Source organism: Vombatus ursinus, unplaced genomic scaffold, assembly GCF_900497805.2.
Source record: "Vombatus ursinus unplaced genomic scaffold, bare-nosed wombat genome assembly UNPS02005286.1, whole genome shotgun sequence".
Classification (NCBI taxonomy): Eukaryota; Metazoa; Chordata; class Mammalia; order Diprotodontia; family Vombatidae; genus Vombatus; species Vombatus ursinus.
Window position 1 is genome coordinate 4,175,829 of NW_020945064.1, and position 22,836 is coordinate 4,198,664.

A 22,836-nucleotide genomic window follows, 5' to 3' on the forward strand; every position below is an offset into this window, starting at 1 on the left:
TAGCAAATTCTTCCTTATACTAGCTCAAAGTTTCCTCTGTAACTTCCATCCATCTGTCCCAGTTTCTTGAGGCCAAGTGGAACAAATCCAAACCACCTTCGATGTGATTACATCGGAAGCCAAGGCTCCTATCATAAATATGAGCACACATGCGTCCCTTCTTCAGTTTCAGTCAGAGTTAACTTTGCTGAGCTGTGTGGCATTTCCATACAAAGCTATATCACCAACTACAGCCATGAGTGGCACCAGGATTACCGTAGTTGGGTTGAAGATAGGAGGGTTGTCATTCGTGTCCGTGACTGTAATCATCGCTGTGGCTGTGGTACTTAGACCTTCTCCGTCCAAGTCAGCAGCTTGGACAATCAGTGTATACTCTGGGTTGCTCTGCAAAACAAACACACAATAATCAGGACCAATTTCCAGTGTTACTCACAGCATGCCAAATTTTTTTGAAACCCTTTTATGGTCAGTGAAGACATTCACGTTCCCCTTCCTTCTAATTATTAAGCTGAGAAGCCCGCACAAAGCCGGGAAAGTAAGGGCCAAATCACTCTTTTTAAATTTTTTTTTTGGGGGGGTGTGTGTGCCAATTGGGGTTAAGTGACTTGCCCAGAGTCACACAACTAGTGAGTGTTATGTGTCTGAGGCCGGATTTGAACTCAGGTCCTCCTGACTCCAGGGATGGATTTCTATCCACCGTGCCACCTAGCTGCCCCCAAATCACTCTTCTTAATAAGCAAATTATTGGATACCTACTCAGACCATCAATGCAGAAACTCATAATAGGGCTTAACAGGGATTCCAATTGGCCCCAGGTATCTGGGTCAATTGACATCTGGCCCTCAACAATCAAATTCTTAATAATGCCCTGAATAATCAGATTTATCTCACTGGATTTTAATGTCATACAAATCATAAATAATGGGGAGGCAGACCTAGGGAGAAGAGCAGGGAAATGGAGGCCATCTACAGATTTTGTGATTACTGAAGGCTGACAGAGAATGATTAAGCCTGTTCGTAGCCCAGAGAAATGGTATCTATGACAGGTATATCCAGTCATCCAGATGAATGGTGATGAGCCCTGTGCTCATGGAGGCCAAGGAGACTTCTTTTCCAAACCATGGTCTGCTCTAAAACCAATAACCCTCCTCCTCTCCAAGTTTAAGTCACGTACACCTGAGAACTCCAGGAGAGAGAGGGTCATTTGCCTATCACTTGAGGCTTAGAAATAGCTTTCAGGAACATTGCTGGCTATGACAAAACAACACAAACACACACACACACACACACACCTCTCTGTCTAGGCCAGGTGTGACCACGCTGATGATTCCATTTGCCCGGTTGATGGTGAACATACTATCATGGGGTGCCTTGGGCTCCTGACTAAGAATAGAATAAGCGATCAAAGCATTGTAGGTATTCTCATCATCGTCCTTATCAGTGGCTGACACCTGCATCACGGAGGTACCTGGAAATTTGAAAGCAGAGAAGAGTTCAAGGCACAGGTACTATTCAGGATACAGTAAGATATCCTGGGCAACATTCACCCCCATCAATGATATTCTTAAGTAGAGGCAGAAAAAGAAGAGTTTGAGGATATGATTAGTTACCCTGTTTTCTAATTCCTACAAATGGAAATGAGTAACAGACTTTTGTATAAATTTGAATTGTATACATTTTGTATGAAATAAATTTGTATAAAATTAAAAAACTAATTGCAAAAAACGATTTAGGGCTTATAGGATCGTTTTAAATTTTATCTGAATGTTTTGTTAACTAAATTCCGCATTTTAAGAGATGCAAAGGACAAGAATTCGCTTTCCTTTCATAGAAGGTCTGGGCCTCAACTCTCAGAATAAATAAGATTCAAGAGAAGCATGAAGATGTCTGAAGCTTTGCTCGCCATTTTTTTTTTAAGCCATTAATTGTTTGGAGATGAACCTAAGCTTCTTGAGGATTATTTTTAAAAAATATACTCAGTAATTTCATCTGTGTAGGAAGCTCCATTGTAGAAACTTCCTCCTCCAGGGTAGATCGGCGACTTATTAGTTACTTGGAGGCACTGAGAGGTTAAAGCCCGTAGTTACGTGGCTAGTGTGTGTCACCAAGCAAAACTGCAACCAGCAAAGTACCCAGCACACAGGTGGAGATTAATAAATGCTTGTTGATTGGATGACACTTTTTGTGGCATCTAAAGATGAGAATCCATCCAGCTAAAGGGCTACTTTTACTGGGCTGCATTTAATCCCTTAAAACCTGTTCATGACCAGATGTGAAAAACTATGCATCCCTACAGGAAAATAAAAGAGGAAGAGGAAAGATAGAAGGGAGGGCAGATTAGGGGAAGGGGTATTCAGAATGCATGCCATCTTGGGGTGGGGGGAGGAATAAAATGAGGAAAAAATTTGGAACTCAAAATCTTGTGGAAGTGAATGTTGAAATCTAAAAATAAGTTAATAGGAAAAAAATTTTTAAAAAGAAAAACTGCAACTTTTCTGGGTTTAATTTAATGGGAATGTGCCTGAGTTTTATTCTAACACAAATGTAACAGACACAGGCATTTAAACATATAAACAGGAATATATTAAAAATAAACAAAAGAAAGCAAAAATAAAATAAAGTCACATCCATGAAAGTTTTACTCACTGATTGTCATCCTACCCCAAAGGAAGGCAACATGGTATAGTAGTCAGCATCCCACAGTAGGGAAGGGAGGTTCTATAAAAAGATGTGAGCTCGAGTGTTTTTTGATTTTTTGTGACCACGGGAAAGTCACTTAAGATCTCACTTGCAACAAATTTATAAGTTACAGATTGGCATGAGATGAGGGAGTTTCTATATGCAGCTCCTATCACGGGTCTGGACAAAAACCAAAACTCAATCCATGTGATACAGATATAGATTTTAAGACAATAGCATCTAATGTCCTTATTTTCATGGTATCTTGACCTTCCCTGTGTTTAACATAGAATTATTGTTGTTTCTAATTACACAGTTCTTTTGGCTCTGCTTTCTTTATACCATCATTTCATGTATCCCCATAATTTCCTTCAATTATTCCCAACTTTGACTCTTAGGGTACAGTAACATCCCATAACATTCATATTCTAATTTACTTGTCCATTCCCTAGTGATTGGGACACTAAATTAATTCCACTCATCACACAATGGCATGGCATGCCTGCTTTACTAGTCATACTGGCATTGAACTGTCATTTTATCATTGTCAATTTGATGACCCTCAGGTTGTTTTAATTTGCATTCTCTGGTTACCAGAAATTAGGCGAATTTTTTTCCCACGTGGTTGTTGACTTCTTAATATTTTTTAATGTAACTTTTATTTATTTTTTTTTCCATTTATTCAATTTCTTTTTCCAATGTATTCCATTTATGGAAGCATTCCTTTGCTATTAAAGAACGGTTCTTATTTTTATAAAGTGTCCTATGAATTTCAGATGAGGCTTGTCAAAAATATTTGAAGGAAAGATTTTTCCCCTACTTTGTTTCTTTCCTTTTGATTTAAATGTATTTTTTGTTGTTGTACATCAACTCTTTCTATAATCAAACATATTATGTCTTTAAATCATGGGTGAATAATTTATCCCCTCTCCAAGGGTAAAGGATATAACAGGCTCCTTTATGTGCTTTTTCTTTTATTACATTTAGATTGTTGTTGATTCATTTGGAATTTGTCTTATTAAAAAAAAAATACCTGGATGAGCTCCTTCCATCACAGATCCTTTGAACACCTCCTGTATAAACTGAGGACGGTTGTCATTCTGATCTGTTACTCTAATCACTATCTCCATTGGATCCTCCACAGATTGGCCATTTGAAGACACAGCATGGGAGTAAAGCTGTAAATTTAAAATTAGAGAGTCACATGGGGGCTAACTAAGAATGAAGAAATGGGGAAAAGGGCAATACAAATGGAGAGTCTCCAAGAGGGTGGTATCTAATCTTCTCTCACTCTGACCCTCCCCCCCCAAAATCCTCCATATCAGGAAATTAATTTTAAATATTTAATGCTATTTAAGCAATATTTCAACTACTGTTATGGCAAACTAGCTTCTCATGGCTAAGTTAAGTTATCTCTCACAGTAGGACAGGAAAATGTCTATTCCTTGGTCAGCCAATTTCTACCAAATTATTGCTAACACCAGGCACTTAAATTCATCTATTCATTCTCTCTATACTGGCTGGCAAAAGAAACTTTGCTCATAGGAGAGTTAAAAGAAAAATTCTTACTCCTAGTAAGGATAAGTAATCTATTCTAGATCATAGACACTAATATTTTGCCCAGATTCTTTGTGAGCTGGTTTCAACTGTTCAGAAGACAAACGGGAAATTGATATTCATCAACTATCTCTAACTATGCTCAGATCATGCTGCTGCCTCATAGCCCATCATCATCACATGGTCCATATGGTATCAGACACCACATAAATTAAGGAATGGGTTTGTGTTCTAGATCAAATCTCTGCATTATTCGGATGTATATAATGCATGGGAATGAACTCTTCCCAGAGCTGAAAAGCTGGCACCTGAGCAAACTGAGATTGGGCATGAGGAGAATCATATCTCTTCCCCTAAACTCTTAAATAAGCTCCCCATTGGCTTCTCCCAGGGCCTGACTCCTCCCACCCCACCAAATATCGTGCCCCATAGGGACAAACAGAGTTTCAAGAAGCAGTCTCTAGACTACTGTGGGAAGGAGGGATACCACTCCCCTAGATACTGGGACCTGGGGGCAAGATCCCAGTCACCCATCCTAGGGAATGGCTCTGCCACATCCCATCTCTTTCTTACTGTCCAAGAAGCAATCTAGACCCCTAAAATGTCCTGAGCACCTTAGGTGTTTCTTCTTACTAATGGAATAACAATAATTTCTTCCCATGACCAGATGAGTCATCTGAATTCAGGTATCTAAATTTGGCACCTTTTGGTTAAGCTGGTGATGATCTGGATAACAGACCCACATGAGGTCTACACTCAAAGACCTAGCCTGGTGTTAATGGACTGAATTAGCAAATTCCTGGCATAGCTATCTAACTCATTAATACCTCTTTGCTTTAAAAAAAAAAAGCCATTAGAATAGGATAACAATAACTAATAATGATTGTAGCAACTAGTATGTATATAACATCCTTTCATCTGTCCATATTTTCAATTTTTCATAAACTTTTTTAAGGTTTGCAAAGTGCTTTACATATGATTATCTTATTTCATCCTCTCAACCTTGTGAAGTAAAGTGCTACTATTGTGCCAGTTTTTCAGATGAGGAAATTGAGACAGAGAGAAAGGAAGGAGAGGAAGAAAGAGGAGAAAGAGAAACAGAGTGGAGGAAGAGGGTGAGAAAGAGGAATGAAGAGGAAGAGAAAGGGAAAGAAGGAGGGGAGAGAAACGGAGGAGAGAGATAAACAGGAAAAGAGAGAGAGAGAGAGAGAGATTAAGTGACTTGTCTGGGTCAAATAGCTAGTAAGTATCTGAGGCAAGACTGGAACTCAGGTCTTCCTGGCTCTAAGTCTCGTGGTCTTGCTGCTATTCCACAATTAGATGGTAAGATCCTTGAAGGCAAGGACTGTCTTTTGCCTCTTTTTGTATCTCCAGCACTCAGCACATTGCCTGGCACATAGTAGGCACTTAATAAATGTTTATTGAATAACTGATTGACTAAATTATAGGGGAATTCTACATTGCTGACCCAAAATATTTAGAAAAACCAGGACCAGGATTCTCCTGAAATGCTCCTGGAGGTACTCACGATGTATCTTGGAATGTCTTCTCTGTCCAAAGGCGCTGTCACTTTCAGGATCCCTGTTTCTCTTTCAATAATAAAGACCCCTTGTGGAGGCTCATCTGCCCCTTGTCCTGTGATGCTATAGAAAACTTTTGTTTCTTTATCTCGGTTGGACTTGATCTAAAGAAAACAGAAACAGCTTCGTAAGCCATGGGGACTGAAATTCTCTCTCATTCGTCAACAATTTCCTTTGCTGTTTCTTCACAGCAAGACAGCTCCTCCCCAACCTTACCCCACCAAAAAGAAAAAAAAGTATTTCCTTCCATACCTGAACCAAGACTTTAGGGAATGGACCCTTCTCATTCTCGGGGCAGCTAATGGGAGGGATAACCCAGTCTCTCTTCTGCCTCTTAAGACCAGAGCGAGAGCTGGGAAACATCAGTACTTCTCTCTGTTCTTCTGGGAGAGATTCCTAAAAGGAGAGATATTCCAAAGAGCTGTCAATCAAGATGGAAACCAGAAGGTTAACAATTCAAACTTACAATGAATGCCAGGTTCTCTAGTTTTCTGAGCATGGACAAGCTTCTTCAATGACGTCCATCCTAGTAAGAAAGACCTTAGAACTGATTTAATGGGATTTTACATACGGTTCGTACTGTGATTTTGAAGACTGTTACTGTGATGAATGTAATATTATGACTGAGAAAGAAGCCTTCAAATGAATAAATAAGATTTTTACCCTGCCGTTAAATGGATGCTTACTTTATGAAGGACACAAAATTGGGTGGAAAAATGGTGAGCTCAATGATCTTAGAAAAACATGGAAAGACTTGCATGAAATAATGAAGAATGAAATGTGCAGAACCAAGACAACATCATATACAGTAACAGCATTATTGTTTTAAGAATGACTTTGATGGGGCAGCTAGATGGCGCAGTGGATAGAGCACTGGCTCTGAAGTCAGGAGTACCTGAGTTCAAATCCAGCCTCAGACACATAACACTCACTAGCTGTGTGACTGTGGGCAAGTCACTTAACCCCAATTGCCTGAACAACAAAAAAAAATGACTTTGACCTCTGACCCAGCAATAGCACTTCTAGGGCTGTATCCTAAAGAGATCATACAAATGGGAAAAGGACCCACATGTACAAAAATATTTACAGCAGCTCTTTTTGTGGTGGCAAAGAATTGGAAATTGAGAGGATGCCCATCAACTGGGGAATGGCTGAGCAAGTTGTGGTATATGAATATGATGGAATACTGTTGTGCTTTAAGAAATGATGAACAGGCTGACTTCAGAAAAACCTGGAAAGACTTGTATGGTCTGATGCTGAGTGAAGTGAGCAGAACCAAGAGAACATTGTACACAATAACAGCCACGTTGTGTGTTGACTAATATTGATAGACTTAACCCTTCTCAGCAATACAAGGATCTAAGACATCTCCAAAAGTTTCATGATGGAAAATGCTATCCACATCCAAAGAAAGAACTATGGAGTTTGAATGCAGGTCGAAGCATACTATTTGCTATTTTTTTTGTTCTGTTGTGTTTTGTTTCCTCTTTCTGGTGGTTCCTCCTATTGGTTCTAATTCTTACCTACAACATCACTAATGTGAAAATGTTTAATAGGAATATATATATATCTCTCTCTCTCTCTCTCTATATATAGATATATATATATATGTATAGCCTATATCAGATTGCGTGCTGCCTTGGGGAGGGGGAGAAAAATTTAAAACTCAAAAGCTTATAGAAATGATTGTTGATAATTCAAAATAAATTAATTAAAAATTTTAAAAAAAGGATGACTTCAAGCAATTAAGTTATTTTGACTATTACAAATACCCAAATTAACTATTTAGGACATATGAAGAAAGATATTATCTGCATCCAGAGAAACAATTGATAAATAGAAGAATGCATAAAATAATTTTATATACATACACACACACACCCCTATTTGTGTCTAATGGTAGCCATTAGGAGGGGGGAGGAGGAAAAAGAAATTTACTTAATAACTTTATTGTATATTGTAGGGTTCATATTGGGAAAAAGCCCTAAAATACATAATAATAATAAGTGTATAATAATAAGTAATAAGTGAAAAGTCATAAAAACTTAAACTCTGTGAACACAGTGACCTGTTTACAGTTATATTTTAGTTGAGTCAAAACTTAAGATATTCTGGATCTATGAAAGTCATAACAAGAATATCATGTGACCAGGATATGATTGATACACAAACTTATGTTTGGGCATAACATTGGCTTAACTCCCAAGCTCATTACTAAGCAGAAAACCAAAAATATCCACCAATCAGTAGTGATGTACTCTCTAGCTTCTCCTGCCTTTGTTTTCTATAATTACCATGGGGGTTTTGGGGGTCCTTTAGTGGGAATCCACAGAACTGTCTGGCTACCACCCAAAATATTTATAGTGATTGATTAAATTACTTCCTATAATCCATCTAGAGCTCTATGGCCTCTTCCTTTGGTATAAAAAGAAGGTCCCATGGTTATGGGGGAGATACAGGACTCCCCAGCCAGGGGAATTCCAGACCTTACATATATTTAAAAGGAATAGCCAGTTGTATATAATAGATTTGCAGTTTCATGTGCAATCATCTTTTTTATCATATAATCATATTTGTATATATTATTATTTTATATATATCATCATATAATCATATTTTAAATTATACTATGTTATAGAATTGTTTTAGTCCATAAATTAAAAATTAAAAAAAAGAAGAAGAAACTCAAAAAAATTGGGTGGGGTAGCTAAGACACTGGTAGAGAAGGTTGTAATTCAAGATCTTTTGTAATTCAAGATCAAGAGGTTAGAACACATAGCTAAATCTAATCAGAAATAGAGACAAAAAATAAAACCTTATACTTGGGCTCAAAAAATAGATGGAAGAGACATGTTTTGAAGTGGTTAAGTTAGCACAATTTTAAAGATAATCAAAGGCTCAATTTTCATCTCAGGAGGGTAAAGGGAAAATTCCAAAGAACAGGAAAGATTACAAACAGTGTTGCTTTTTTTTTTTAAGGAAATGACCAAGATCAGTAACAATTAATCCACATTTCTGCTTTCTCACACAAATTTCATAGAGATACTCTCTGCACCAAATTTTTGTATTCTTAATGAGAAAGGAACAAGATCAAAGAAAAAGGGACCCATGCACATGAACAAAAATATGGCAGAAAAGAATGAGACAGAATGTGGATGCCAACCAATTGCTTGAACAAGTCTATGAAGGGAATGGAATACACTGTAAGAAATGACAAAAGGATTCAGAGAAACCTGGGAGGAATTGTATGGGCAACAGCACGGTGAAATGAGAGTCAGGGAAGAAAGTTTATTCAATGCATACAACATCGTAAAGAAAAACAACTAAAAGACTTCAAAATTCTGCTAATGTATTTGTTTTGGGTGACTATACTTAGGTATTGCATGGGATGTGTATATATGTGTATGTGCCCATTTAATAAATGAAAAAGTACTTATTAAGCACTTACCATGTGCTAGGCACTATGCTAAGTTCTAGGAACCACCACAAATAAGTAACAGTCCTTAAACCTCAGGGAGCTTGTATTCTAATGGAGTCATCAGCACTAAGGGTGCTATTGCAATAGCCTAATAATCTCCTTGCCTCTAGCAACCTAAAATGGGCTTTGGGGCTTTTCTCCATTCTTCAATCTATTCTGCAACACAGCAAGCACCATGTTCCTAAAGCACAGGTAGGACTGTGCCATTCTTATGCTCAATAAACTTCTGTAGCTGCCTATTACTTCCCTCTGGAATCAAATACAAATGCCTCAGTTTGTCACATCAAGTTCTTTGCAATCTGGCTCCAATTTACCTTTGCAAATATACATTACTCTGCTTGTGGCCACAACACAAAACTTAAATTGAAATGTAATTGCGACAAGGATCTCAAAAGGACTTATGAAATAAAATGCTGTCCATCTCTTGATACAGAAGTGATAGATTCTGAATACAGATTAAGCTTATTTTTTTTTCTTGCCTCCTCCCATCCCCTAAACATGGTTGATGCAGAGACGTTTTGCATGACTATAATGGGTATCAGATTGCTTGCTCAATGGGTCGGAAAGAGGGTGAGAAAGCATCTGAAACTGAAAATAATATTTAATGAAATAAAAATACAATAAAACATAGTTAGTTTGTGGTTATCAAAGTCAATATGTAGCTCACCGGGGACCAATTTGTATGAGTCTGACAGTACCAGCAGCCAAACTAGTCTTGTTGCTATTGTTCATAAGACATTCCCTCTCTTGCATCTGCCAGCTTCCTGATACTTCCTTTTTTTTTGTTTTGTTTTGTTTTGTTTTAGGCAATTGGGGTTAAGTGACTTGCCCAGGATCACACAGCTAGTAAGTGTCAAGTGTTTGGTCTGAGGCCGGATTTGAACTCAGGTCCTCCTGACTTCCGGGCCGGTGCTCTACCCATTGCACCACCTAGCGGCCCCCATTTCCTGATGTTTCCTAAAATTACATCATCCATGAGGTCTTTGTCCTGCTCCCCCCCCCAGCTGGTAGCGCCTCCTTCCTCTCCAAGAATTTTGTATATAATTCCTATGAGTACATGTGGCTGTCTCTACCTGTAGAATGCAAGTTTCTCGAAGGAGTGAGACATCTCTAAGTTGTCTTCCAACTCTAAATTCTAAAATCCTATGAAGCTTAAGACAAACACAGAGAACTAATTATTTGTCCAGCATGGAGAATGAAGTCAAAAGATAAGAAATCAGAGTTGGAGTAGAATACCCCCAAATCAACAAACAAATGCTCCAAAATACCTCTCTGTGCTGGTGGTGGTGGTGGTGCCGTCGATGTCGTATTGATGGTGCCTTCACTGTCAATCTGGTTGAGAGTTTTTTACCTGCAGCATCCCAAGCATAGATATTAAAGCTTGTTTCTAAATCATGGAGTTGTAGAGACCTCTTGACAATGACGACACCCGCAGAAGTCACTTTGAATCTTGAATCCTCAGAGAAATAGGCATTCAGCTTTCTTTCAGAACAGCTTTCAAAGTGAACTGCAAAGTACATACATATCTGATGAGAACTTGTCAGATCAGTATATAGCGGAAGCTTCTACAGGGCAGGGCCTGCCTTTTTTTTTTTTTTTTTTGTCTTTATATCCCCAGTATCTAGAAGAGTGTCTGGCACAAAGTAAGCTTTTAACAAAGATTTGTTGAATCATAACGGATGGTACCATTCCCTTCCAGGGAGTTCCTTGTGGAAAGAACACTCAATTCATCCACCCATCAAGAACTGGGCAAAAGGGGGTACAAATAGGTAAAGAGCTTGTACGTTTAAGTATCAAACTACAGATGGTCTTCCAACAGGATATTTGAGATACAACCCAAACTGTCGTTGTTCAGTTGTTTCAATCATGTCTGACTCTTCATGACCCCATTTGGTTTTCTTGGCAGAAATTCTAGATTGGTTTGACATTTCCTTCTCCAGCTCATTTTACAAGTAAGGAAACTGAGGCAAACAGGGCTAAGTGACTTTGTGACAGAAATTAAGGGAGGGCACATCAGCAGTGGGGTGGCTGAATAAATTATGGTACGTGAATGTAATGGAATACTATCGTAAGATAAGAGATGATAAAGGGGAGGGCTTCAGACACTTTAGGAAGACTTTAAAAAAACTTTTTAAATATATTTTTCCTTTTGATGAGGGGGAGGGAAAGAAGGAATAATTATTAAGTACCGTTTATGTGCTTTACAAATATTATCTCACTTGGTAATGAGAGAAATAGGAAAACAAATATATGTTAATTAATTTCTTAAAAATTTTCTTAAATGACATTGACTTGAACCAACCTGTGTACAGTAACATGCAATGTCACTTGGTAGACGGAAAGCTAGAATAGGAAGACCTGCCTCTGACACGTAGTAGCTATGTGCCCTTCCAAAGTCGCAAACTCACAGTAGAATTTCTTTACCTAGAGCTCCCCATACCAAAGAAATCACATAGCTGGACCTTATCAAAGTAGGAGCCCCAAAATAGGCCCTGTTTAGGGTTCTTAATTTCAAGGGTTGTTTTTGTTTTTGAAGTAAACTGAAATTCTGGGATGTCAACATGCATCTATTTTTCCCTCTAAATTGCTATTAGGTACTTGTAACTTCTCTGCATTGTAATATCTGCTAAATCAAACTGCTTCAACGTTCTAATTCTGAGGGCCATTTCTCTTTCTGCTACCTGGCCAGGTGCTGCTGAATTTGTTCTAAAAAAAAATTCCCTATGAAAAGTTTTGACTGCAGTTCCTTTTCCCCCCATCTGGTGTCCCCCTAGGCAACAGTTTGGATGCCAGAGAGCCATGTTTCTCTCCAGCCATAGCAAAAACAAGTCTCTCTTTTGTCTAATTCACTCATTTCACAGATGAAGAAATGGAGGCTCTGAAAAGTTTAGGACTTTGCCAGTGTCAGAGCCAAGATTTAACATCAGAAGACTTGGGTTCAAGTTCAGTATTTTCCTCATCACATATTGCTTCTTAGGCTGTAGTATTTCCGATTCAGACGCAAGGATTGACCTGACCCTCTTACCTCCCAACCATCCTCAGCATTGTTTTAGGATCAGCCTCTGAAGGCAGAGATTGTATGGTACCAAGAGAAACAGTATAGTGGAAAGAATCTGGTTTGAATCTGGGTTCTGTATCCTGTGCCAACTACACCTCTGAGGCCTGTTGCCTGCTCTGAAAAGAGAAACATGGATCAACCAGTCCAGGGGTTTTCAACCTTTCTTATGTCATGAGCGGGCCCCCTCTGGCAGCATGCTGAAGCCTATGGACCCCCATCTCAGAATCATGTTTTTATGTCTATAAAATACACATGAAGGAAATCAATCATACTGAAATATGTCTATCAAAGAGTTTCTTAACCTCAAGTTAAGAACCTCTGGTCCCATTCATCTCTAATTCCTTCATTAATGATTTGGCTTTCTTTCATTAGGCATAACTTATAACAAGTCAGAAACCCTGCCTTGTCTCTCATATTAGTTCTGAATTTGTCTACCACCAGTCCCTGGCTCGCTTTCATTAGGCATAGTGTATAACAAGTCAGAAATCATGCCTTGTCTCCCATATTGGCTCTGAATTGTCTAGTTCTGCTATCTGCAAAAGAAGACAGGAGGAGGGACAATAGGGCCCTAGAAAGTGGGCCAGTAGCTTTTGTATTTGAAGTGGCTGGCAAAGAAGCATTTGAGGAAATGGCCCCGGCTGTGGGCAGAAGCAGCTTTCACAAGTGAGAGTCACGGTAGTAGAAAGGGCCATGTAGAAAGCACCTGGTCGCTTTCTCATACCAGACAAGCCGGCTCCACCTGCCAGATTCCTGCCGCAACCAGAAGTGGGGGGGAAATGAAAGTTGGAGGGAAGCCTTGTGGTTGGTAGGTGGTTCGAGACCCAAAAATCTCAGAAAAGGCAAATGGCTTTGGAAAGAATGTCACAGAAGCACCTAATTCTAAAGCCCTTCTCAGCCTTAGTCAAGGCCCCACCCCATAGAAAAATGGAGAGGGGAGTCTCTTGCCCTGCCCCCCAGCCCCAAGGAGAGAGCAGCCTCAACCGGAATTTCCAGATCCAGTGTGGGAACCGCCCTTCCTTGAAACCTGAACCTTTTCTGCTGACGGCTGGGGAGATAAGTATGAAATAGGTGGAAAGAGAGGAGAGGAACTCCAAAACTGTGGGGAAACTTTGATTAACCCTGCCCAGGAAAGGACAATAGCTTCAAAAGCCACTGGCTAGGGAATCCAGCAAGTGGTTAGGCTTTCTCCAAAACTACCAATAATAATGCAGTCAACTGGAGAGAAGGGTGTGATGTAGAAGCTAGGAAGCCTGGTCTGAAGGCTGGCTGTGTGAATGAATCATGGCTGGGCAACTCATTTCACCCCTCTCCGAGCTTCAGTTCCTTCATCTGTAAAATGGGGATATGAGTTCACAATCTACCCCTACCAATTTTCAGTGGAGAAATCCTATCGTAAATGATGGCAGCTACGGAGGCAAAGTGGATGGTGGAATCAGGGAAAACTGAGTTTGAATTGTGTCTGACAAGTCACTTCACCTGTGCCTCAGTTTCCTTACCTATCGAAGAAGGGTAATAATAGCACCTCATAGGATGGTTGAGAGAAACAAACGAGATGATGTGTATATATATATATATATATATATTATACACATATGTAAAAGGTTTTGCAGACATTAAAGCATTACACCATGAGGCCTCTGTGTGACATAATGGATAGAGTGCTTGGAATCAGGAAGACCTGAATTCAGATCCTGACTTAGACATGTACTAGCAGGTAATCCTTTCAGCCCCAGATTTTTCCCCCAGTGGGGAAAATAAAAACAGCACCTACTTCCCAGGATTGTTATGAAGATCAACAGAGTATAAGTCCTTGGTGAACTTCTAAATACTATATCAATGCTAGCTATTATTATCCATTCAGCCATATACAAATGTACGAAGTCCTTGGTTTGTTTGCTCTATAAATAGTGGCATCCTTTAGTAAAGGATGAGGGGGCACACTTGGGATGTGCAAATCACTTCGCTCGCTGGGGGCAAAGTGTACCCCGTCCCTTATTTCCTCCAATGAAGGCAAACTGAATTACTTGAAATTTCTCAAGTTATTTTAGTAGAACACATCAGAGGCACAGAAATCATCTTGATCTACAACAGTGACATCCAAGTTAATTAAGATCTTTCCGTCAAAGGGAGGGGCTTTGAAACATTCCTACTTTCTGAATTTAATATCAGTTCCTCCTCATAAATGGAATGTGAGTAAATAGGCAACCAAGTCTCTGTCCATTTACAAGCTCCTAGCCTCTCAAACCAGCCTCATTTGACAGATGAGTAGAAAGAGAAAGGACAACTGGGCCTAGCCTAGTAAAAGCCTGCTAACCAGTTGGGTTATTTCCATGGAGGAGGTGGAGGAGGGGTAGAGGAAGAGTAATGGGGTCTGGTAGAAGCAGTGGCTTTAGCATAGTTCCTACACACAAAGTTTGCATTATTTATTGATTTTGCCTGGTTTAGGATAGTTTTTCCACAACAAACATAAAAGAATCCGTTGAATTTCCTGGCATTTTAACACTTAAACTCATAGTCTCACCACAAAAGGAACAGGTATGGCCCCAAAGACAAGATCGGAGCATTACCAGACACAGACCAACTTTCGAAGCTTATCTGGGTCACCCTGAAATTGTATAAGTGACAAGCAAAGACATCTGTCTCTAACATTACTCATATTAAGATAAACAGGAAGGGAAAACTGGACAGAAGAGGAGTGATCAGGGACTGGGCTTTAGAGGGAGGGAAGGAATAACCTTTGGTAGGCATCTACTCTATGTGCCAAGCACCGGGCTAAACACTTTACAAATTTGAGGTTCAAGCCCTACTTTTTTACAGATAAGGAAACTGAGGCCCAGAGAAACCAAGTGACTTGCCCAAGGCCACAAAGATTATAATAGATCCAGAATTCAAATGTAGTTCATCTAACTACTTTGGCCCTTTGTGAACAGAAATCCAGTTAAATTTCCTGCCGGGTTCAACTGGTCTAAGCACTAACAACTAATTACCCAGTTGTCTCTCTTGGTGGATGGCCCTGTGATTTCTAAACATTTACTGAATCAGTGCTCAGCAGAGATTGTATTACAGCATACAGCCATGAAAAAATTGATAGACTTGGAAAACGTCAGTTCTTGAAAAGGCCCCTGATAATTCTGATCCAATTTCATGGACCCGAGGAGCATCCAGAAAAAGCTTTCCAAGGTAGTATACTGGAAAAGCCATTTTGACAGTTCTCTTGTAGGGTGTAGGATGGGTAATGGGGAAATTAAAGTAAATTAAATTAAAAATTCAAACAGTAGGACACCCCTTCCCACCCTGCAACCTCCTGGAATGTGTACTAGGGACCACCAAACCCTACTTTAGGGAGGAAAGCCACAGTCACACAAATGGAAGAGTTTGGTTTTGGGGTCCAATATGGAGATCCAAGGACTTTAGGTGACCACGTTTTATTAACAAAAATGAATCAAAGTTTTGTCAATCACCCAGCTTTTAACCCCAAACATTTTTTCAGTCTGAGATAAGCCACTTGGAATCTCACATTACACAAGTGGAATTCTTCCCGTGCACATACAAAGCTGCCTTTAGAAACTCTCAGGAACAACCCACCTGAAGCCCATCAGAAACTTCCCTTGACAGAAGGCAACCACGTGACCTTGGGAATGGGGAGCTGATTTTCTGCGTAATTGAACAAGTTTTACAAACCAGTCTTGTATGAAGCCAAGTTATTTATGGCCACCACCCACATCAGCTCCAATGCAAAAACAGACCCCGCCAGGAACACGGCTCATTTGACAAAAACCAAACATAGTAATAGCTAGCATTTATATAATACTCTATGGTTTGCAAGATGTTTTACATGTTATGTTACCCTGCTTGGGCCTCAAGATAACCATGGCAGATCAGTGCTATTATGTCCCCATTTTAAAGGGGGAAATTAAGTTTCAGAGAGAAGTTACCAACTCATCCGGTCAGACCACAAACATGTTACATGTACTTAAGTATCTTATACACATAGTATCTGAGATGTAATTCAAATCCAGTCTCCAGGTCTTCATATTGATTCCATTTCCAACTATATCACACCACTTCTCCAAATAAAATACAGCAGAAATTCTTCATTTTGGGGTAATCATCTAAATTGATAAACCATGGGTTGTGACTTGAGACATCCAGGTAGCGCCTAGAATCAGGAAGACCTGAGTGCAATGCAGCCTCAGACACCCTGGGGCAAGCCACTTAGCCTGGTCCGCCTCAAGTGTCCTCATCAATAAAATGGGAATAATAATAACAGCACTTACTTTCCAGGGTTGTTGTGAAGATAAAATGAGGATATTTTTGTATAGTGTTATTTTATTATTATTAGTCTGGGCAGATGGTCAGGCCTAGGATGTCACCATGCTTACGCAGAAGAGTAAAATGAAAGACTAGAGAATGTGGCCAGCCCCATCTGGCCGATCCCTTGAGCATGATTTCCCTCCCTCAACCAAGGCAATCTGAGAGTTAATCTTAAGAAGGTCAAGTGCAAGTTTTTGTGGGAAGATCGCCTCCTCCCATGCTTCTAACCTGGATCCCTAAAGCTCTCAGGTCCTACCAGCCAGGAAAGGTTGATTCCCTGGTCCCTGAAACAACCTAAGTTTTGCTGCCAGGTGAATTTCATAACCTGAGTGCCATCTGTAAGGGCATGGCGTGGTCACAATGTGCTTAGCAAGAACAAGAACCACACAGATGAAATCACTGACCCTTGGCAGCAACATTCACCACCTAGGCCTCTGTTCTAACTCATGCTGATTTCTGAGCACATGCCTGGCTGGTTTTATTTTATTGGGCAGGGTTTCAGCTTCAGCTAACCTCTACCTCTCATCTGCAAAGTAAAATAAACAAAGAATTATACAAATGATTGGATTTTGGAAGCAAAATTGAAGGGGACCTTGAGAGACCATCAAGTTCAACCCTCTCATTTTAACAGATAATGAAACTGAGGTTCAGCAAGGTCAGTTGACTTATCCAAAATCATAAGTATCTGAGGCAGAGTTTGAACCCAGATCTTCCTGACTCTAAATCCAGTGCCCTATTGACTACAGCTCTAGTTGCTGATCAACATCAGCTAGTATTATCAATTAATTCAGTATAAATAGTATAATTAATAAATACTGATTGACTTGGCTTCTATAAGCACCTACCATGTGCAAAGCGCTACCAAGAAAAAATATGACAGGCCCTTCCCTCAAAGACTTTATATTTTACTAGGGGGTAGAAAATATAATAGCTTTGCACATAAGTATGTGACAAAGTAGGCAGTAATTGAGGCAAAGGAGAGTTCTAGAAAAGAATATAAAGAAGCAGGGAACACAGGCTCGTGGGGGGAGACAAGAGGAAGGAATCTGGGCAGACTTCTTGGAAGAGGTGACATCTGAGCCTTCAAGAAATCCTGGAAAGATAGAGATGAGAAAGTGCAAGCCAGGCCAGAGAGCATGGATTGAACGAGGCCGGAATCTCTATACTGAGGTCCAGTTTGACTGGAACATAGGATCCATGAAAGACAATAATGCAAAATGAAGTGGGATCCAGTCTTAAATGTCACAGGCTAGTGAGCTTACGTTTTAAACAATCAGTGCATCATATGGACATGTTCTTCAAGAAGGAATGACAGGGCCAGGCCTGTACCTACCTTTCTGTGACTCGAAAAAAACTGAGATGTGAACTCCCTAACAACTGTCTCTCTTTTTAAAATTAACATTGCCAGCACATAGCACAGTGCCTGGAACATAGCAGGTACTTAACAAATGTTGATTAGTAGCTCAAATTGATAAAGCTCTCTGGAAAACCATCTGGCAATATGCAAAAATGGGCCATAAAACTGATGGTGATACACACACCCCCTTCTTCTCCTTCCCTTTTCTAGAAAGGTCCTTGTCTTGTTCTCGGACAGCAGGGGCCTCACCAGGGAATTCCTACTGCCTGCGTACCACTACCACTGGAGACAGGAAATCAATGAGCCATACTTGATTGAGAAACCCTCTTCCCCAACTGTCTACTCAGAAGATGTCCAAGGACCCAGGTGTCCCACACATGCACTAGGAAGGATGATAAGAGTTTTGGCAAAAGCCAGTGTGCCAACCCCAAGGGTGGCCTCTTGGCCTGCTGACCCCTTTTCTTCCTGCTGCTATGGCCTGAAGACCTTTGTGCCTGGGGTTCTGCCAACTTCCTTGACTGTATCATTGCTCTGACTGTCCCTTGCCCCCTGTTGCCAACCCAGGGGAGTTCCACAATGGTGAGAAGTTAAAAGTGTCATAATGCAAAAATAAATAAAAAAATAAAGAGGAGCTCTATCAATAAAGGCTTATTGTTTATGAATCACTGGCCTGTCTAAATTGATTGAACTCCATACAAATACAGCTGTTACAGGCTGGGATGAGAATAGTCCAAGGGTTGTGAGCTCTTGCCCAAGTCTCAACCTGGTAGGTCTCTATTTCTTTGTTTATAAAATGAGGGTACTACAATTTGGTTTATTTCCATGATCAAATGTGAAAGCAGTTTGAACATCTTTATACAAATATGAGATGTCCTTACTACTACTACTACCAGCAGCAGCATGGTATGATTTCATGGGAAATCCACTGGATTTGGGTTCAGATCTCAGCTCTGCTATTTATTAGTGGGGAGATCCTGGGCAAGTCACGACCTATCTGGACTTTCTACTTCCTTTACCTGTAAAATCAGTTGATCCGTAAAGATCCCTGATAGCTCTAAATTTATGCTCCCATGACCACCAGGACAGATGGTCCACCAATTTATCTAATTGTTAAATAAACAATCGTTAAAGGAACCTGGTACAAGGTACAGGAAGGAATCCCACTTAGAAAAACAATCTCATTCCTTCTTTCATTGTTATTCAGTCATTTTCAGTCATGTTTGACTTCCTGTGACCCCATTTGGGGTTTTCTTGAAAAAGATACTGGAGTGGTTTGCCATTTCCTTCTCCAGTTCATTTTACAGATAAGTAAACTAAGGCAAACAGGGTTAAGTGACTTGCCCAAGGTCACATAGCTAGTAAGTGTCTGAGGCCGGATTTGAACTCAGGAAGTGGAGTCTTCCTGATTCCAAGCCCCGTGTTCTATCCACTGTACCACCGAGCCGCCCCTCCTTCTTCTAGAGATTCCTACAAGTTTTCCTCTTCTCCTCCTTGGTAAAGCTTAATTAAGTCACTTACTCTAGTCAATGTTTGGCACCACTTGACGTCAGAGACCCATCAGCCCTCTCTGGAGCCAAAGAGGATTGCTGTGGGACCAACATTGAAGAGTCATCCTCAGATCCCACCTGTACTGCTGGAGGGAGGGAAACTATGTGCTTTACTTTGTTGTGCAACAGCTCAATAAATGGGAAATGGGAACTCTGAGGCTCTTCCTTCTGTGAGATATAGAATTTATGTTTCCACAAGATGAAGTCAATAGCTCAGAAATCTCTGACCACAGGGTATGGAGTTCTCAGTTCTCAGAATCAGGCAGGTGTCCAATCCAAAGGTACCTAATGAAGTAGGCATGCTCAATGGCTTATGGGGAGGGAGGGAGCATGTCAAAGGGGAAAACATGAAGTGGGCATGCTGGGAAGTTGTACACCTTAAAATACTCAGCCAATGAGGACATGAGGGAGGGACAGGGATGTAAGCTTGCTCTGGCTTCTGTAGAATGTGTTTTGCCTAGCAACACACCCGCTTCATGCATGAACGTAAATAAATTGAGTTCACCTCATCTACCCCAGGAGTCTTTGGTTTTTCCTTAGAAATTTTATTCCTAACACTCCCTTCCACTCACTGAAGTTTCCATGTTAAGACAGCAACCTCCAAAAAGAGATCATTCACACAAGCTGTAAGCTAAACTGACTTCATACCACTCCGAAAATAGAGATCCATAAATTTAGAGCAGGAGGGACCCTTAAAGAGCAAATTTTCTAACCCTCTTATCATATAGAACAAGAAACTGGGAGCTAGAAAGTTTAAATGGAGGTGCAGTAAGTCAGTCAACAGCAAATCAGGGGATCAGAATCCAGGTCCTCTGGCCTAAACCCAGTCTCTTTCCATCATACCGTGCCATAGTTAGGGACAGATTTCCTGTGATCAGGTTCAGCCATTCTTTTTACTCTACTTGGTACAAGCTGTATTTGTGGAGTTCTTTGTAGAACTCGTTTGATGGATGGAAAAGTGAGAGGCAGCAGAAAGAACTGGGCTCTGGAATCTGGACCTGGCTGGCAGCATCAAATCACTTGCCTGTGCCTTAGTTTGCTGATCAATAAAAGGATCTCTACCGTCCCTCCGTGTTCTAAAGTCTAAGATTTGATGTCCAACCCTGTTGTCTAGAAGCACCATTCCCTACCTTGTATGGCCTTAAGAGCTGGCCAGTTCTCTCTCTCATCTACGGTCTTCCCTTTTCCTCCTACCTTTTCTTGGCTAACCCTTAAAGGAGCCTTTATGTTGGATTTCCAGGTAGCTCAGGGTGACTCCTGTGTCACACATTCCAACAGAGTGAGTAAACTCTGCAGATGCCAAACCTTTAGGCAATGAGGTAGCAGTGATGATAACAGCGAGCAGAAACTCTGAGCAAAAACTCCCAGAATTACCACATGAGTGAGAAGCTCCCCATCATCTCCCGTCCTCTTCTAGTCAGGGCCTACCCCTCCCCAAAGAGTAGATGAGGACAGTGAAGGAAAAGCAGGTGGACTGTAAATCAGAAGACACAGGTTCTAGTCCTTAATACTGATTCAGATATTGACCTTAAACAAGGTACTTCCACCAGTTAAAAACGATCCTGTTCCACTGAAGATAATTGCTAAATTTACAAAAGACTCTTGATTCCCACACCATCCCTACTAATAACCCCATTTTACAGATGAGCAAAACTGTGACTTGGTAGCGTCACCCTTCTCAGTCCATTTCCTCATCTGTAAACCGAAGACAATAACAGCACCTACTTCACAGGGTGGTGAGGATTAAATGAGGCAGGTACTTTCTAAACCTTAATGTGCTTTAGAAATGTGAGTTGGGAGGGAGGAAGCTGCTTGTTGTCCGTGATTTCACAGTTGGTAAGTGCCAAAGGCAGGATTCAAACACAGGCCTTGCCGGATTCCAAACCCAAGGACTCTTCCCATGCTGCCTCTTAGGTGAGGCCTCCAAGCTCTCAGTCTATGCTTCTCTGAGCTGGTATTGTCTATATCTTTCCATATAACAGATGCTGCATCCACTGGCCAATTCTCCTTGACAAAAGAGGGGAACTCATGATGTAAAAAAAACCCAAATAAAACAAAACCAACGGGACAACACCAAGATATTCATTAAAATTTAGGGGGAAAAATAAGTGGTAAAGGGAAGGCAAGATCACATACTAATTCTTTAAGAGGAGCAGTCAGGTAAAAGGTTTTGTTCACCTTTTCCCAATGAGCACCGGGGGTGGTCATGCTGTGTTGCCCATACAACATCACAAGGCAAAAACACATTAATCCAGAACGGAAGCTCCCCAAGAGTTAATGGACTTTTGTGACAAAGAATTTTGCTGACACCAATTTCATAAAAACGAGAAGGCTTTTGTTGAACTCAAATCTTGGAACTATTCAATTTTTTTTTTTTTTTGCAAAGTATCAACATTTCCTCAATAAAATATAGAATAGGCTTGAAACACCTTTGAGTTTGGCCTGATGGGAGAAAGTTCAGTCCCCCTGTTTCTGACATTTGGAGCAAAATTCCACAACAATTCAACAGAACAGCTGGAAAAGAAAGCTACAGAAAGAAGCTGGGTGTTTCCCACAGATGATGCTTTGGGATTTTTTTAGGTCACATGAATTTGCAGATGACTCCAGAACAAGTACTCGCTTGTCCAACAACTTTTAAAGGAGTTTCTAAAATGCATGTTAGCATCACTTTTTACTACTCAGAACAATGGGGCATTTATATGAAATGCAATTGCTTCCTAATGCAGTTACAGAAACTACTTGGCTTCAGTGGGCCTCGAGGGTAGGGGAGTTTAACACTTTATTCCTTTGGGGAAAAGGAATATAAAAAGATCAAGGCTTTTGAGAACGCAGGATAGTCCCAAAGGCCTCATTTCTATCTTCCACATTATCCAACTCCCTTCTCAACAGCACCGTGGAGAGGAAAGACCAAGGCTGTGCTACTTAAGAAAAAAAGTAATTCTGTTCTTTGTTACAAAGGGAAATTGTGATGTAAAATAAAAGAAAAAATCCACCATGACATTAATAAAAATTAGAATAACTAGGACACTAACCCCCCCTTCTCTGAGCCTCAGTTTCCTAATCTGTAAAATGAGAGGGCTAGACTGCTGCTAAAGTCTCTTCCATGTCCTATGGCCTTTTGAAAATATTCCACACCTCTGTTAATAACCTTATAGAACTGACAAGTTAACAATTCACGTAGTCAAAAGCTTAATAAAACCATTGGATGAATAAAAGCATGAATAACAATAACACTTCTTCACTCCAGGCACAAGGACAAAAAAGAT

The 22,836-nt window shown here is 40.3% G+C and overlaps 1 protein-coding gene across 1 annotated transcript in view; it reads right to left on the reverse strand.

The window, feature by feature from the left end:
• Positions 1 to 22,836, reverse strand: part of CDH1 (cadherin 1) — a 61,566-nt gene that overhangs the window by 14,769 nt on the left and 23,961 nt on the right. The window contains exons 3-8 of the mRNA XM_027847591.1: positions 10,563 to 10,801; positions 6,069 to 6,212; positions 5,765 to 5,920; positions 3,713 to 3,857; positions 1,293 to 1,468; positions 256 to 384 (exon numbers count right to left, since the gene is read on the reverse strand). Of these exons, the coding sequence (XP_027703392.1) occupies positions 256 to 384; positions 1,293 to 1,468; positions 3,713 to 3,857; positions 5,765 to 5,920; positions 6,069 to 6,212; positions 10,563 to 10,801 (989 nt within the window). The remainder of the gene's footprint in view (positions 1 to 255; positions 385 to 1,292; positions 1,469 to 3,712; positions 3,858 to 5,764; positions 5,921 to 6,068; positions 6,213 to 10,562; positions 10,802 to 22,836) is intronic.